We start from the raw sequence: 16,329 nt of genomic DNA on the forward strand, positions 1-16,329 counted from the left end.
CCAAGCGCAACATTGAAGATGCCCTCACCACTTTTCTATGTTTGGTTGATGATGCACCGTGGCTGAGGCACACAGAGTCAAGGAGGACAGCTCATGGGAAATGACAGTGGATGAACTAAAGGCCTTCATTGCTCTAGTCTACATTCGTGGGGCGCAGGGTGGAAAAAGCATGGACTTGACGAGCTTTTGGTCAGCCGACTGGGGCTATGCATTTTTCAAGGAGACCATGCCCTGAAATAGATTCCAAAAAATCATGCAATTACTGCGTTTCAACAAAAAGGAGACCAGACACACACGCCTGCAAGATAACAAGTTTGCCCTGATGACCGAGGTTTGGGAGAGATTCGTCCAGAACAGCATCGCTTGCCACCAGCCCGGTGCCGACATAACTGTTGATGAGCAGCTCTTCCCGACAAAAGCAAGGTGCAGCTTCATCCAGTACATAGCAAACAAACCTGATAAATTTGGTATGAAGTTCTGGCTCGCTGCTGACGTCGATACCAAATATATGTTGAACGGTGCGCCATATCTGGGTAAAGACGAGACACGGAGACCAGGTCAGCGACTAGGAGACAGTGTGGTGTTGAAAATGGTTGAGCCTTACCTGGGGAAGGGGAGGAACATCACCACTGACAACTTTTTTACTTCCCTCAAACTGGCCAAGGCACTACAGGCCAAGAAAACCAGCCTGGTTGGCACAGTAAATAAAAGCAGACGAGAGCTCCCCCCGTGCATAAAGGAGCAAAGGCCGCTGTTCACCACAGATGTGCTGAAAAATGACAATGCAACGCTAACTGTCTATCAGTACAAAGCAAGGAAAAACGTCTGCATTCTCAGCACTGTCCACACAGCTGTTGCCATCACAAGTGGCCAAAAAGCTGAACCATAGGCAATCACATACTGCAACAGAACCAAGGTTGGAGTTGATGTGGTAGATCAAATGGCGAGGAAATACTCAGTGAAAGCACCCAAAGGTAGATGGCCAGTGGCTGTTTTATAATACGCTTGACCTGGCTGCAATAAATGCTTCCATCCTGTTCAAGAAATGCACCAATGAGAGGATGTTACGGAGAAACTTCATAATGAAACTTGCAAATGAACTTCGCTCCAACCACATGAGAGCAAAAGCTACACAACTGATGGTGCAAGAGCCAGGACCCAGGCAGGAGCAGATGGGAAGGAGAAGCAGTGCCAATTGCGGAGAAACTGCAAGAAAAACAAAACAAAGGACACTTGTGACAAAGGTCATAAGGTTGTGTGTGGGAGCTGCACATGGAAGGTAGAGATTATCTGTGTTGACTGTAAGTAACTGATCCACAAGCATCAGTGAAATTGATGCACGCTGTTTGCCCCCAAAACAACCCAAGTTAGCCCGCTTAATGGAGAATACTCTCATTATGATTTAACAGCATGATATTTTCATTGTAATTTTACAGCATGATATTTTTGCTCACTAAAACAAATACTGGTTACTAAATCAGTTTGTTTTCTCGCAGTTTATTATATTTTCATATTCTTTTCCCATGACGGTCAGAATGACTGTTTTGGCCAGTTTGGGGCATATGCGTTTCATATGTGCCCATAAAGGTTTTACGTATGCATTGAAATGCATATTGGCAATGTTTTTGTAGGTTATTGTATTCTAATATCCAAGGATGAATACATTTGTTTTCATTTTACAAAGAAAATAATAGAAAATGTATCAATTTCGACTTTGTATCTGTAATTACTAGCCTAGAAATCTAGACGCACCCTAGCGGCAGCAAAATGTATTTTGCAGCCAGGGCAGTCTAGCAACTCTCCATTGACTTTCGAGCTGCAAAAACCTAAATTGGGTCAGGCCAATCACGTCGTGTATAGAGTAGGCGGGGTGGGCTTACCATAATGACGACAGAGTTGCGACGGTTACCTGCCACTTGAAAACAAAGAAGAGCTGCTGCTGCTGGCGAACATCTTTCGAATCGGCTTTGTCCGCGACTCTGGAGGACTTGGAGTTAAGTTTTTCTTTGAGAAAAGAGCATAGAACGGCACTTAAGTCATTCTTAAAAAAAGGAAGATGTGTTCGTAGTTTTGCCAGCCAGATATGGCAAAAGTTGAATCTATCAACTAGCTCCGCTGTTGGGAAAACGCTCTGGTTGATTGAAGCGCTGTCCTATTGCGTGCAGAGGGAATTTGAAAGACAGCCGTTTATCCCGCCCCTCGGATTGAGCCGTGTCTATGGAGAGTTGCCAGACCCAACATCTTGATGTGGCTTGCCAGGCTATGTAATTACAATAGCTGTTCTGTGGTTGTTGATTAATACATTTTCACATACATTGGAATTAAAATGTAGTGTTCTGATGTTTAGTATTACCTATCCTAACATTACAGATCCATTTATTCTTAGATAGCTTATTGAAATTATATGCAAATAATGTATGAGCGGTCAGAATGACTGCTATGGCCATTCTAGTAGTTATAGAATTCCGGTAGTTCTAGTGTTAAGAGGTTTTTCACATGATAATTTTAATTTAAGAAGTTTTTCATCTGATATTTATATTTTATTTTATTTTATTTCAGCTTTCTTTCAAGTTTTTTTTTTATAGAATTTTTTTATATAAATGTTTTTATAGTTTTGGTTAATAATAACAAAACTCCTGTTGACCTATCCTGTTCCTTTATATCTGAGATTATTTCTCCTTAAATCCTCCTCTTACCAGCCATTAAAAAAACTTTAAGATTTGTTACATTAAGTATTATCCTTCCCTCTGGTCAGTCAGGTCATAGGTGGCACAGGGCAACATTATACAGCATGGTGCACTTCCCCACATGCAGCTGCCGCAGACACACACTTTCATCTTTCATCCCCTTTCTGTTCCAGTAAAATCACGAAATAAAATTATGACATGACCATTAACCCATGAGATTTTGAGAGAGGTAGGTCCAGATGTGCTTTTGGAAATCCAATTTGCTGTATTCCCAATTGATTTCAAACTCACATGGCTCTTTCCACACCCTCAGAAAGGATCTTGTACATTCCTATCCGTCAAACGCTCCATCAGAGCGATCTCTAGTGTATAAGCACAAGTTCTTTGGGGAAAATTGGCCAAATCTTGGTAGGGACATTTCTGAAAGTTGGTACCATTCCTACATAAATCCATGCCTGTGTCATGAGAAAGTGTTAGTTATTATAATTAACTATTTTATCATCATAACAGATGAATGCAACTATGTGAAGAAGTGATGTCCAATTTGCGAACAAATGACTCTTATGAACTGATTCTTTTAAGTCTTAAATTCAATTTGAACAAATTTAAGGCCATAAAAAATCTTAAATATCTTCAATGGTATAATAAAAGTCTTAATTATAATTTCAAGAGGTCTTGAAAAGACCTATTGTGCTTATTTACATGTTCAACTTTCTTTATTGTTTAATGTTGCTGTTTGAGCAAAGTCACTCCAATTCTCTATATCAGTAAACACTTTCTGAACTCTCTGAAATGCCTCTATTGTAGTCTTGAGATTTCCTCCAGAAACGTACGTCACAATATTCCTCATTTTAAAGGCATACACAACTAAAGGGGTGAGGCCTGGATGAATTGCATTAGTAGTAGTGTTTTGAAACTCACTGTTGTGTTGTGACGTTTCCAAAACACATGTTTTCCCTATTCCGTATTTCCATATTCCATATTTCCATATTCCATATTTGGATTTTCCATATGGCATAATGTGGCATAAATGCTATAATTTAATTAAAAGTGAGTGCTGCACATTTCAAAGCAGCACATTTCTTTTCTTAAAAATGTTTTAAAGGTTTGAATGTTTATAATTTATAACTTTTTTAATTTGTCTTTGTTTTTGTAAAAAAAATTAAGTTGTTTTCTTTGTGCAGGTCTTAAAAATCCTTTAAATTTAAAACACTGCAGAAACTATGTAATTATATGTAAGACATTAAATTGGCCATTTATGAATTCACAGCTGACTACCTTATCATGAACCATGAGTTTAATTGTAATTAATTAATAAATAGTATAAAAAAAAAAAAAAAAAAAAAAAAAAAAACATTTAAGTATGTTAAAAACAGAAACTACAGTATGTAATTAAATTGAAGCCCATGTTTCTATCAATGGACTAGTACTACACTATGTACTACACAGTCTTCAGCAACTCTTACACATACAAACTCATTTTCTAGCAATGACAACGTGAAAATGTAATGTTTAATGCATCTCCCTATGGAACTTCATCCACTGCGTTACATTGGGATAGAAAGTGATTATAGATGACAGTGCTTCTTAGCATCCATGTATATCACACAATTCTGTAATATAACAAATATCATTCATAATAAGTCGTGTGGCTCATAAATGTTTCTTTTTAAGAGCCAATGGCATCCTAGTCTTTTTTTTTATATCTGGATAGCTGATAGTATGCCACTGTTATCGGTTGCTTTACGTGTTGTCAGATTAGCCAAAATATTTAATAAATGTACATGCAAGGAGTGGGGGATGTGTAACTTTGTGAATAATGCATTGAAATTCTGCAGCAATCTTATGCTCAAATCTGCAAGTTTGGACTCTATGTAGACTACTGATGGTCAAGTATAGTCAATTTCTTATGACTAGACTGGTATAGACACCTGTCTTGTAGTCTATAGTTTTTATATATAGATATATATATCTTTTTTGTAACATTTAAAAAAACTAGATTTGCCTGTGTGTTTTTGAAAACTCTAAGGATCGGAATGACATACTAGTTTAGTTTGCTAGTGATGTGATTAATAATGTTGATTGCATTAACTAAATGTGTGTGAACTTTAGACCAGTAGTTCTCAATCAAGGGGACAGGTCCTATAGGGGGCCTCAGCAATTTTAAGATGACTAAAAATAGGACAAAGCAGTAATATAATATCAGGTAGAAATTGTGAGCAAAAAATATTTAGAAAAAATCCAGTTAATCACAAATGTATTTGCAATCATTTGCACATTATTTGCACAACAACAATCACAAAGCGAGGCTCTCTGAGTCTTCCATTCAGATAGGGGTACCCCGAACTTAGTCTTCGAAGAATCTTATTTCTGTGTGTGTATTTCTCTTCTGTTAAGCACTTTGCAAACTCTGTTTTAAAAGGTGCTATATAAATAAAGCTTTACTTACAGTTTGTACAGTATAAAAACATAGTCTATGGAAAGTCTACATAATGATATAAAAAAAAGTGTGTGTGCGTGCACATGTGAATAGGTGGGTTTTTTTTTTTTTTTTTTTTTTTTTTGCAAGTGTATGCATGATGCTACTGAGAAAGACAGGTCTGCGACTCACTACAATTTCAGCCTTGCTGCTTACTGTCTAAAGGTCAGCCAAAAAAAAAAAAAAAAAAAAAAACTGACTGTAAATATTTCACAACATTTTCATTCGACAAATGAGCATCCACATTCACCATGAAACTTTTATTAACCAGAGGCGGCAGAAAGTTCTGGTCTCCAAATGTGTTTATTTTCCCATCTTTAAACAAGCATAGCAACAAAGTTCCTGCCATGAAGTCCAAAGCACAAACTCCATCATACATTGACAATTACCTTCAAAATTAATTTGAATTACTCCACAATAATCTGCAAGATTGCTTCAGGTCAGAAGGTTTTGAGTTGTGGTTACGAGTACTTTTTTTTAAGTCCGTCCATTAAAGGCCTCTTTAAGAGCTCATTCGGTTGAATAGACCTTTGAAAAGACCAGAAATTATGTGTCATTTAATGATAATTTATTTGAATTAGGAAAGTGGCTGTCAGGTGACAGTATGAATTTTTATTCCTTCAGCTGAGCTTCTGTTTCGGGAAGTGTCGGAGGATGAGGTCAGGAGGAGCAGCACCCCCATCAAGACATCCACACGAAGAGTAGAACAGACTTTTAAGAAGGTACCAACCGTGTGCTGTTTGCCATTTACATGTTTGGAAATGTTCAGCCTTTAGCTGAATCTTTTGAAGAACAATGAACAAAGACAGTTTGTAGTCTATTGGCAAACGTAACATTTATGAAATGTAACACTTTTACAATAAGATTCAGTTTGTTTGGTATCATAAACATTAACATGCACTTTAAAAAATCATTTTGGTAACACTTTACAACAAGGTTCCATTAGTTAGTTTTTTAATGCATTGAGTAAAATTAACTAACAACAAGCAATTCATTTGTCACAGAATTTTAAATTTTTGTTAACATTTGTTAATAAAAATACAACTGTTCATTGTTAGTTCATTTGAGGTCCATTAAACAATATTAACAGATTTTAAGTTTTGATTTTAATAATGTTTTTAAAAATGTTTAATTATTGATATTAACATTAAGTAAGATCATCAAATGCTTTAAAATAATTTTTCATAGTTAGTTCATGTTAACTAATGTTGTTAATTAATATTAACAAATGAAACCTTATTGTAAAGTGTTACCTTAATTTCAGTCAAACTTTTTCAGTCTTTTAAAAAATGTCCGGTGTTTGCTTTCTCCGAAAGACAGGTGTGATGTGTATTTAGTTCTTCAAATATTCATACATTTTGTCATGTACAGTATACTTGGACAGACAGGCAAAGACTGTATAGCTTGACTACACAAAACCACTTGTTTATAACTATGCATTTTATAAATTAGCATCTATTATTATTATAGGTTATCTTTGTTCTGTGTTCTTTTTAATGTATGTTTGTTCATGATACATTAACTAGTGTAAATGTATACAGTTTGAAGTGATAAAAATCAATTAGCATATGTATAAATTAACATTAGCCTGGATTAATGCGGTAAACATATTGTTAGTTCATAGTGCTTACTGCATAAACAATTGTTGACAAATCAAACCTTATTACAAAGTGTTACTATGTCAATGAACCAACTAGTTTATTGATGCTAAAGTAGGGATGCACCAAAATCTTGACAAAAACACATTAAAATCCTCATCCCCAGAAGCATATTATTAAAGAGCATTTACCTGTGCTTGAACAGAGGCTGTGACTGAGTTTAAGCACTATGGCATACACAAGGAGAGAAACCCTTAACTTTCACTAGTGAGAACTTGCTAGAACTTTTTATAACTTCTGTCAGGTCCATTAAGTCAAGAACACAGACAATACAAATAATTAAAGAATTTATATTGAATAGATTGCAAACAGGTTGATGTTCCTGAATTGAATTTGGCGGTATGGCTCTGTTCAGGGAGTCCTCTGACCTTTCATGAGCACCATGAAATAGCAGAGAGTCAGAGGACAGCAGCAGCAGCATTAGGGAACGCTCACACAGTTTAGGACTGTGAGAGCTAAAATATCCCCCCTGTGAACAGAGCAGGCAACATGACATAAAGCAAATACCATGTTATGCATAAGGAGGAGCTGGGGAGGTGGTGGGCAGCAGAAGCGAGCAGCAAGTATGTATGAGCAACTGAATGTGCTTTAAATAGGGCGCCTTGTTTGAGCTTTGGCCATTGAGCAGCGAGGGGAGTTAACGAGCTAATGCAGCTCAGCTGGAGCAGATCAGCTGATGGGACAGTGTTGTTAGCAAACAGCATTAGCAGCGTCTTGACTACCTGGCCTGCCAGAACTGACGCTGACGCTCAATTTCTCTTATAAATGGAAAATACATATCCTTAAGCACTTTACAGGATAAAAAAATGTGTGTTTATTAGCAAAAAGTACATTTCATCCATTAATTACACAATTACAGTTGTGCAATATTTTGAAATATTATTGAATGTTTAAGATTTTTACAGCCTGAACGAAGAACAAGTGTAATCAAAAATATTGTAATATTTAGAATTGTTTAGTGTTTCTAGGCAAAGTCTAATTTAAAACTTTGGTTTTCAGTGTGTCCATAATTTTTGGTTTAAAATTTGGCCAAGAATTTGAAACTCAAAATGAATGCAAGTAGTTAACATGTAGATCTCAAATTGTCTAAAATTGGATGGAGGCCATGCAAAATGTTCATAACAGTGCATGTGTTCACACACAAAAAAAAAGATTTCCTGTAGTATGGATCGCTCATTTAAGCCATCAACCCGCAAAACTATCAACAGCACAGCACAGCAAACACGCTTAAGGCTCATTTGAATGAAACTAAACTGCTCTGTTTGCGTTTGCTGACACACTGCTGATGTTTGACACTGGGTCCTTCACTCATTTAATACAAGCAAATCATTTGTCATTAGCATTTAGCCTGAGCAAATCAAGCTCATAGTCTATTCAAAAGCACTCGACTTCCCTTAAAGCAACATTTAGCTTGGTTCTTGCTGGACGGGCTGGTGAGGACTGAGGGAACGTTCTGAGCAGAGGAATGAAATGGTTTGTGGAATAATTTGGAGCAGATGATGGCATTGTGAGCGATGCCAGCAGCTGCCATATGGTCATGTAATGGGGGCTGTCATCGCCTTTATTACCGAATGACAAGCACCATGTTAAACTTAATAACCCACAGGGGCAGACTGCTGTTTATGTGCTCCTGCAAACGCATTATAAATGAAATAATTTTTGATGGAGTTGTGGGAGGGAGGGGGGGAGGGGCGAGTCGTTGTCAGCCAGCCGTAAAGGGGCCTAATGTTGTTTGAAAGGTGGTGTGCTGCGGCAGTAAGGCAGCGAGAGTGCTAAATAAAAGGCAGCAATTTGCCTGGGGGTATACACCCAGCAGGCATCCCCTCCTCTCTTTCACACCCTCCACCAGGATTTGACAAGCTGCCTAAATGGCCCTCTTTTATGTTTAGCCATGAGTAACAAATTACAGAGTGGTTGTTCACTTGGCCCGGAACAGACCCTCTCCATAAAGGCCAAACGAGAGTTTAAAGCACAAATGTCTCAAAAAGATGTACTGATAATTGTTTTTTTTCACGTGCCTCTGCTTACTCTCACAGATAGAGCAGTTACAAAGTCAAATGGTCTCTCTGGAGAGCGAGATCCTGCGCTTGCGAGAAGACAACCAGGCGTTACAGGAAGCGAACAGAGCAATGGCTGTAGAGCGGGGTGATCTGCAGGCCAGAGTTCAGCTCCTGCACCAACACAAGGAGGCCGAGGAGGCCCAGGCCAGAGAAGAACAGGACCGACTACTTGCCCAGCTGCAGAGTTCTGAGCGAGAAGCAAAAGAGGCCTTAAAATCTGCTGTCCAGGCCAGACACAGGCTGCTCAAGCTCCGACAGGAACTGGGAGTCCTTCGAGCCGAGAGAGATTTCCATCGGTCTGCAGCTAATCTCAAGGCGAAACCTGCCACGCTGGCTAACAACAAGATCAGGTCGAAAACGCCCTGGGCTGATGCCTCCAGCAGAACACGCATGCGCTCGACGCAGAACAGGATGGACAGTCCCGCCAAGGACGACTGGGAGGACATGAGCGCAGACAGGTACTTCCCCCACCTTTCACTATCCTTGTCTCTTTCTCGTTTTCCATCTCTCAAGCTCTCATTATTTTTCTGACTGTAGGGACAGCACGCATATGCAAAAACACAAGCAAACGGGTGATTGAATCCCAGCTTCTGTCTAGTTGGTATTCAAAAGAGAGAAAAAGAGCAAGAGGGGGGCAGAAAGAGGGAAAAAAATCTGATCCTTTGAATTATCCTGGGATGTCTTGCTAGGAGCTTATTGACTGAAATTTGCATGTAGAATTAGCCACCTCTGAGCAGTCGAGTTGAACCGGCGCCAGAAAGCACCTGAACCCGCCCGCAGCCCCTCACTCTCTGCCCAATGCCATTTTCCCAACGTCATGAGCCCTGAAATTGACAGTTTGGCAGGTTAATTTAATTTGTGATTCCTTTGCATATTCATCCCTGACAGAGGAGGAGTCCCAGGCAAACCTTGGCCAATCAGTTGAATTTTCCTGTGACGTTCCTATTCTGCTGTGGTCCCAGTGTCTCCCTTCTCTCCTCCTTTTCCTATACTTGTTCTAATTTAACAGGATACATTTTGAATGACTCTGTTCGGCTCTCTACCAGATGTCGACAAGCTGTTTAACATCTTCCAAATCAAGCAGCGTTTTCAGTAATTATTTCATGAAACTTTTATGTCGCCTACAACATCAGAATTTATGACATGATGGATGGTATGATCCACAGATTTATTTCACCCAAATGCACCACTACCTCAACAAAACGGCATGCTGGAAGCTTTCCAAATCTGTCTCAAAGAGGCTCTTGAATGAGACGCCACAGCATTTAGAACGTCCTGACTGTGCCTCAGCAGTTACGCACCACACATGGCCGTTTAAGTTTCAGGGTTGTCTGGTTTTCTGCTAATTAACCATTCTCATATGAATTCTACGCCACATAGTAGTCCCCAGTATATCTATTTATCTTGGCAAGTAAATAAATATTTCATAACTTTATCTCCACAGTGACAGTGAACAGTTCTCTGACAGCCTGCAAAGTCGATATTCTGCTCCGACTCGTCGAGCTTCTCAGAAAACTAGTAAGGTTTGTTACACAACATTTTGTTTCTTATTTGTTTCTTGTTTTTTTGTTGTTGTTGTTGCTAAAATGAAATAATTGTCATTTGTCTACAAATCAAATTGGCAAAATAGTCAATAGATTCATAAGTAACAAAGACATTTTAAAGGTGAAATACATTATGTAATTTCTGCGCTCCCAGCTTATTGCAGAAGTAATGACTTTTCAAAGAAGTTTCAGTAACATTTTATTTTGCAGTGTCCTTGCTACACATTTCATGCTCTTACTATAGTAATAACAGTAAATTATGTATAATTACAAGCAAATAACCAAACTCCAACCCTAATCATATTGTAAGTACATGTTAATTAATTTTACTCAGTTCTTATTGATCTAATTACACTATAACAAGGACCCCTTAAATTCATGAGTAACCAAAGTTTTCTGAAAACGCCCGCCATCTGCGATTGGTTGGCCAAACATATAGCCACAGCCCTAGTTTCGGTCTAATACATTTTTTGATCTAATAAGATCTATTCCTCTTTCTCATTCTTATAGAATTATTATTTAAACGTTATAGTTAACGTTATAGTCAATAGCTTTTAAGCAGAAAGCTGTAGTATGATTTCCTTTAAGGTTGGGCCCAAGTAATTGGATGAGGCAATGTTGTTTTAATACTTTTGAACAGAATCAGTCTACGAATGGCTTATTTAGAGTTAAAAAAAAAATACTCTCTTCACCTTGAAATTGCCTCTTTTCATTTGCAAAGTAAAAAAAATATATATATATTTTGCTTGAATTTAAGCAGCTGTGTCGATCAGAAGATGCGTATCAGAGGTGTCTGATCCTGTAAAGTGCGATCTCTTCTCATCAGTCTCTCAGGGCTCCGCTGGCTCTCCCTATCCCCTCAGGGAACATGGAAGCTCCATATCTTCTCCTCTTTTCACTTCCTCTCAGCTCTACAGCTGTCAGCTCTCTCTTAGATCCTGCCTGAATGGCTCTGTGTACTCGTCAACTGTACTGGCTCACATCGGCGTGACAGTGGAGCAGAGCACTGCGCCGCCCGTGTCACACTAAAGAGCTTCTGAATAAATCCATGATCAAACCCACGGAGAGAGAGGGAGAGAGACTGATCAAAACCTTTTTAAATAGTGTTCGATACAAATGAGGGGAAAAGCCAAAGCCTCTTTGATGTGACTACAAACGCTTCCTCTGTGTCACTCTGCCGTGAGCCGCCACGTTACGTTATGTTAAACTGTTGCCCCAGCTTTTTGTGTCATGTTTTGTGTTTCCACCTCTTCCCTGCCTGCAGGGCTGCAGGTACATGCTGATCTGCCCCATAGACGAGCCTGGAGAGGAATCTCAAACTAGAAACATCCGAATCCAAGGTAACCTGGTTGACGCAACTGTGCCCAGGCTCTTACAGGATGAGTGATTGTTCTCTCTTGATGGCTTGTACAGCCCTTATTGTATAAATTCTTAAAAAACAGAATAGAAAACTGAATCTACTATAAATATCAAAAAAGATTCTCATCAGTGTCATTCATCAAGCAAAATATGAAATTTGTAATTGCAAAGATAATGAATGTTTACAAAAAGGTTGCCCTACTGTCCCTTCTGCCCCACTTCTATCTATTTGTTGAGTCCCACAGTTGTTTGAGTTGTTTTTAAACAAATTGTTATACTTATGGACAACTATAAGCAATCTATAAGAATGTAGACAAGAAATTATTTTATTATCAAAAAATTTGCTCACCTTAAAGAGGCTCTTTCACAATGCTGGTACATTTTAGTTGCAAAATCAAATGGAGATCTAGTAAAATAGTATTCCCATGCATCTGCTTGAGTTTTATGGAATGCTGATGCTATGGTGATATCACTGTACCTAACACCTTGTCTACACTGGACGAGAACAGCGTGACTCGTCAATAAACAATAAAAAATATTATAAACAGTGATTCTGTCTACACTTGATTCTGTCAGTAAACTGATGCCTCATTCTATTTATGACATACTGACACGAAGGACAAATGCTAATGCTTTGCAACGGGCGCTTTGTCCTGTCCAGTGTAGACAGCCTTTAGCTGTTGCGTCCGATATAGACACGGTTTAAAGCTCAAAATGCCAGTTTTGTGCAAAAGACTATTGCACTGCAGAATTCTGTTCCCCTTCTTGAATGGCATATCACAACTGTAGCTCATTATCATGATATCTTGTTCAAAAGAGCTTTTCTTAACTAGAAGGCCAAGCTAATAACTAACCTATGGCGCTTTTCCACTGCATGGTACGGCTCGGTACGGTTCGACTCGGCGCGGAACGGTTCGGCTCGCTTCGCTTTTCCACTGCGTGGTACGACTCGGTACGGCACGCTTCGGTTCGCTTTAGCTCGGTTGCTTTTCCACTGCAGTTAGTACCGCTTCAAAGTGGGTGGGACTGATCGTTATAGTTGCCGTCTCTACTGCCATATCATCATATTAAATGCGAATTTTTCATTCCGTGTTTCCCCATCCACTCCTCGGCAACCAACGAGAGGAACGTCTGTACCTCGTCCACTGACCACGATTCAGCCATTTCTTTTTTTGAAGTTTATACAATGACGCTGGTAGTGATGATTCTGTCTGACCAATCAGTGATCTGCAGTATTTCATCTTGGTGATTTGAGCACCAAATCAGCATATTAAAATGATTTCTGAAGGATAATGTGACTTTGCCATTTTTAATGTGACAGCTTTGCCATCACAGGAATAAATTACATTTAAAATATTATTTTAAATTGCGATAATATCTAACAATATTGCTGTTTTACTGTATTTTTGATCAAATAAATTCAGCCTTGGCAAGCATAAGAGAAATAAAATCTTACCAACCCCAAAAACAGTAGTGTAAAACACAAAAAAAGGAAAATGTTTGATATAAAAGATTTGTTAAGGAATACAAGCACAATAGCATGCCATGATATCTGTTTTGTAGTATTTGCGGCATGTGAAAATCATGCCCCACATGCTAAAATTACAAGATGCAGGTCTTAATATTGTATTGTTTGTTTTATTATTGAAGACATAACTTCAGATTCAAATTAACTTTTTGCTGAAGCAAAATATTCTTTCATTTTTTGGTGAAAATGAAGACTCAAGGGCTTAACCAGAACGAAATGCTGCATGAAAATAAGTTGATACTATAATATTCTTTAATAAATTATAGAGAAAATTATATAAATTTTTTGTAATATTCGCTAAAATAATGTTATAGCCACAGCAATCAACAATAACAAAGCAGTGGCTGAATGTTGTTGATATAATGTTGTTGTGATACTTCAGCTGGTTTTATACTGTAAGACATAATGCTATTTAAATCTAGTAACAAATGAAAAGAGACTGAATGTAGCATTGTCCTCACCACCACTCTCAGGTGTCTCCCTGCAGAAGACGAGGAAGAGAATATCAAAGTCCCATGCTGTTTTGCGACAGCGTCTTCTGTCCCTCCAGCAGCAAGTCGCAGCCCTGCAGGCAGAGAAACAAGCAGCACAGCAGCTCGCAGCAGAGCAGAAGCAGAGACAAGTGCAAACACAAGTGCAGTTAGACTCCATTCTCCAGCAACTCAACGCCAGCAAACAGCTTTCAAAGGTACTGCATGACCAGAGCGACTCCACTAACGCTTTATTCACTCTTGGGGCTTCACATAATTCACAAAACATTCTTAAGAATAATATTTTTTATTTTAGGAAATCCAAAATATTTTTATAACACAACTTTTTAAGGTATTAAAAATCATTGTAAATGTAACTTTAAGTAAGGACTTTAACCCTTTTGCTTCAAGGTACAAGGCAAGTTGTTTATTCAAGTATCATTACAGCATTATAATACTAAAATACACATGTAATCTAGCATACTTTTAGGTTGTGTTCCAGATTGAATTACTATGGGCTATAAGATAGAGAGCTAGAAATGCCTCGTATAGAAAAAAAAGAAGAAAAAAAAAGAAAAAAAAGGTAATAGGTGATTTTAAGGTAAATAGACATTTAAATTATTGTTAATTTGTTGCTTTATTAGAAAAAGATTTCTCAAAAAGTTACGAATATATTTAAATTGAACTATTTGTTTAACTATTGTGAATTATTTATTTAACTATTTATTTATTATGGTCATTTATTTTCTATTTTTCTCCCCTGGAGTCTGTTAAATTGTCTGGACATACTTGTGTAGCGATGTGTGGAGACAGACTTCATGAGGCTCATACATATGTCATTTTGTTCCCGAATGCACATGCACAGTGTCGTACTGTATGTTGGCTCCAGTTAGACTGTGAGGCTGGAAATACAAAGCCCATTTGAGATTTGATTAAGACTCTTGAGTGGAACAGGGGGGTCAAGATGAACGCCCAAGTGTCCAGAACCTCTCTTTCCAAAACACACCATGCTGCAGTGACACTTTGTGTGTGTGTGTGTGTGTGTGTGTGTGTGTGTGTGTGTGTGTGTGTGTGTGTATGTGTGTGTGTGTGTGTGTGTGTGTGTGTGTGTGTGCGTGCGTGTGTGTGTGTGTGTGTGTGTGTGTGTGTGTGTGTGTGTGTGTGTGTGTGTGTGTGTTTGCACATGCGCATATATGATTGTTTGTTTGTTCGACTCAGAATCATGCATTATTAATGGAGTGGTGAAAGGGCAGCAGGTTGAGTGCCCTTACATGCTGCCCCCTGCTGCCCTGTAGTGTGATCACCCTCTTTAATTGGCTAGAGGTGGAGTGTCCAGATTTGATCCTCTCGTCTGATTAGGTGATAAAATCACAGTGGTGTGTGGAACGTGACTGTGTGTTGTAGTTTATGTTAATTTGAGTGTTTTGTGTCTTTTTTCCCTTATTGGCTTGTGTAAGAATGGTTGTCTGTAAGAAAAAAATACTGTCTATACAGGGATTCAACAGACAGACAGATGAATTCCGTAGAGTGAAGAAAATACCTTGAGAGGAACCAGACACATCCTCCTCATAAAACAGTCTGTGATAGCAGTTCACAATCATTACCTTACATTTTACCATACATATAACATATAACTTGTAATCATAAATATATTTTCACATTGAATCTTCAAATTAAAGCTACAATATGTAAGATTTTTGTAATAAAATATCCAAAAATCACTTGCACAGTGTGATATATTTCCTGCAGTTGTGTACTTACAATATCCCAAAAGTTCCCAAAGATTTTTAATTTCAGAGAAATTCCTATTTTAAATAATGGCACGTCCATGTTCACTTGTGGCCTGTCAATGACGTAATATCCGCGTTATCCCTGGTTTCCGCTCATACTGCCATAGTAACCATGGCGACAGACGTGTACAACTGTGTTACGTCTAGCTAATACAGCTCACGCTGTTGTTGTTTCGTTCAAACATTATGAACGTTTTGGTGTTATGGCGTTTTCGAGATGCCAAGAGCTCCACGTCCGTGACAAACTTCAACTTGACAGAGACGTCACTCATGCATGTATTTTATTAGACAGGTGAGCAAATGTACATAAAACTAATCAATGTTATATAGCTCAACATGATGAAATGTTAGAATATGATCAGTATGTTATTCTAATGTTGATCTAGCTTACTGCTAGTCTCATACAGACAAACTAACACATAGAAAAACATTATAACTTTCAACACACTCAAATGCAGTTTAGTGTGATAGTGTAGACCAAGTGAAACAGCGCTGCGTTACCTCACAAGTTTCATTCGTCTAATAAACTGACCTGTGTGAGTATTAATTCAGCACTTGCGGGTAGTTCGGTAGAATGAAATGTCCTTATTCCTTTATATCCGCGGGACTCACATGTGGCGCTGATATCTGTCTCTCATTAGCAATCGCGACCTGCTTCACACCACAGTTATTTTAAAAACATCAATGTATTCACTCATCCATAAACATTATTAGATCCTTCGGCATGACGACAAGTTCCATAATTCTGCTTATG

The 16,329-nt window shown here is 38.3% G+C and overlaps 1 protein-coding gene across 3 annotated transcripts in view; it reads left to right on the plus strand.

Moving 5' to 3' along the window:
* cntln (centlein, centrosomal protein) overlaps positions 1–16,329 on the plus strand; it is a 221,931-nt gene that overhangs the window by 181,317 nt on the left and 24,285 nt on the right. For all 3 annotated transcript variants that reach the window (XM_084091411.1, XM_084091409.1, XM_084091410.1), the window contains exons 14-18: positions 5,791–5,888; positions 8,861–9,342; positions 10,329–10,407; positions 11,693–11,768; positions 13,789–14,003. In XM_084091411.1, the coding sequence (XP_083947537.1) occupies positions 5,791–5,888; positions 8,861–9,342; positions 10,329–10,407; positions 11,693–11,768; positions 13,789–14,003 (950 nt within the window). The remainder of the gene's footprint in view (positions 1–5,790; positions 5,889–8,860; positions 9,343–10,328; positions 10,408–11,692; positions 11,769–13,788; positions 14,004–16,329) is intronic.

This window comes from Abramis brama (genome assembly GCF_963993115.1).
Source record: "Abramis brama genome assembly, chromosome: 2".
Classification (NCBI taxonomy): Eukaryota; Metazoa; Chordata; class Actinopteri; order Cypriniformes; family Leuciscidae; genus Abramis; species Abramis brama.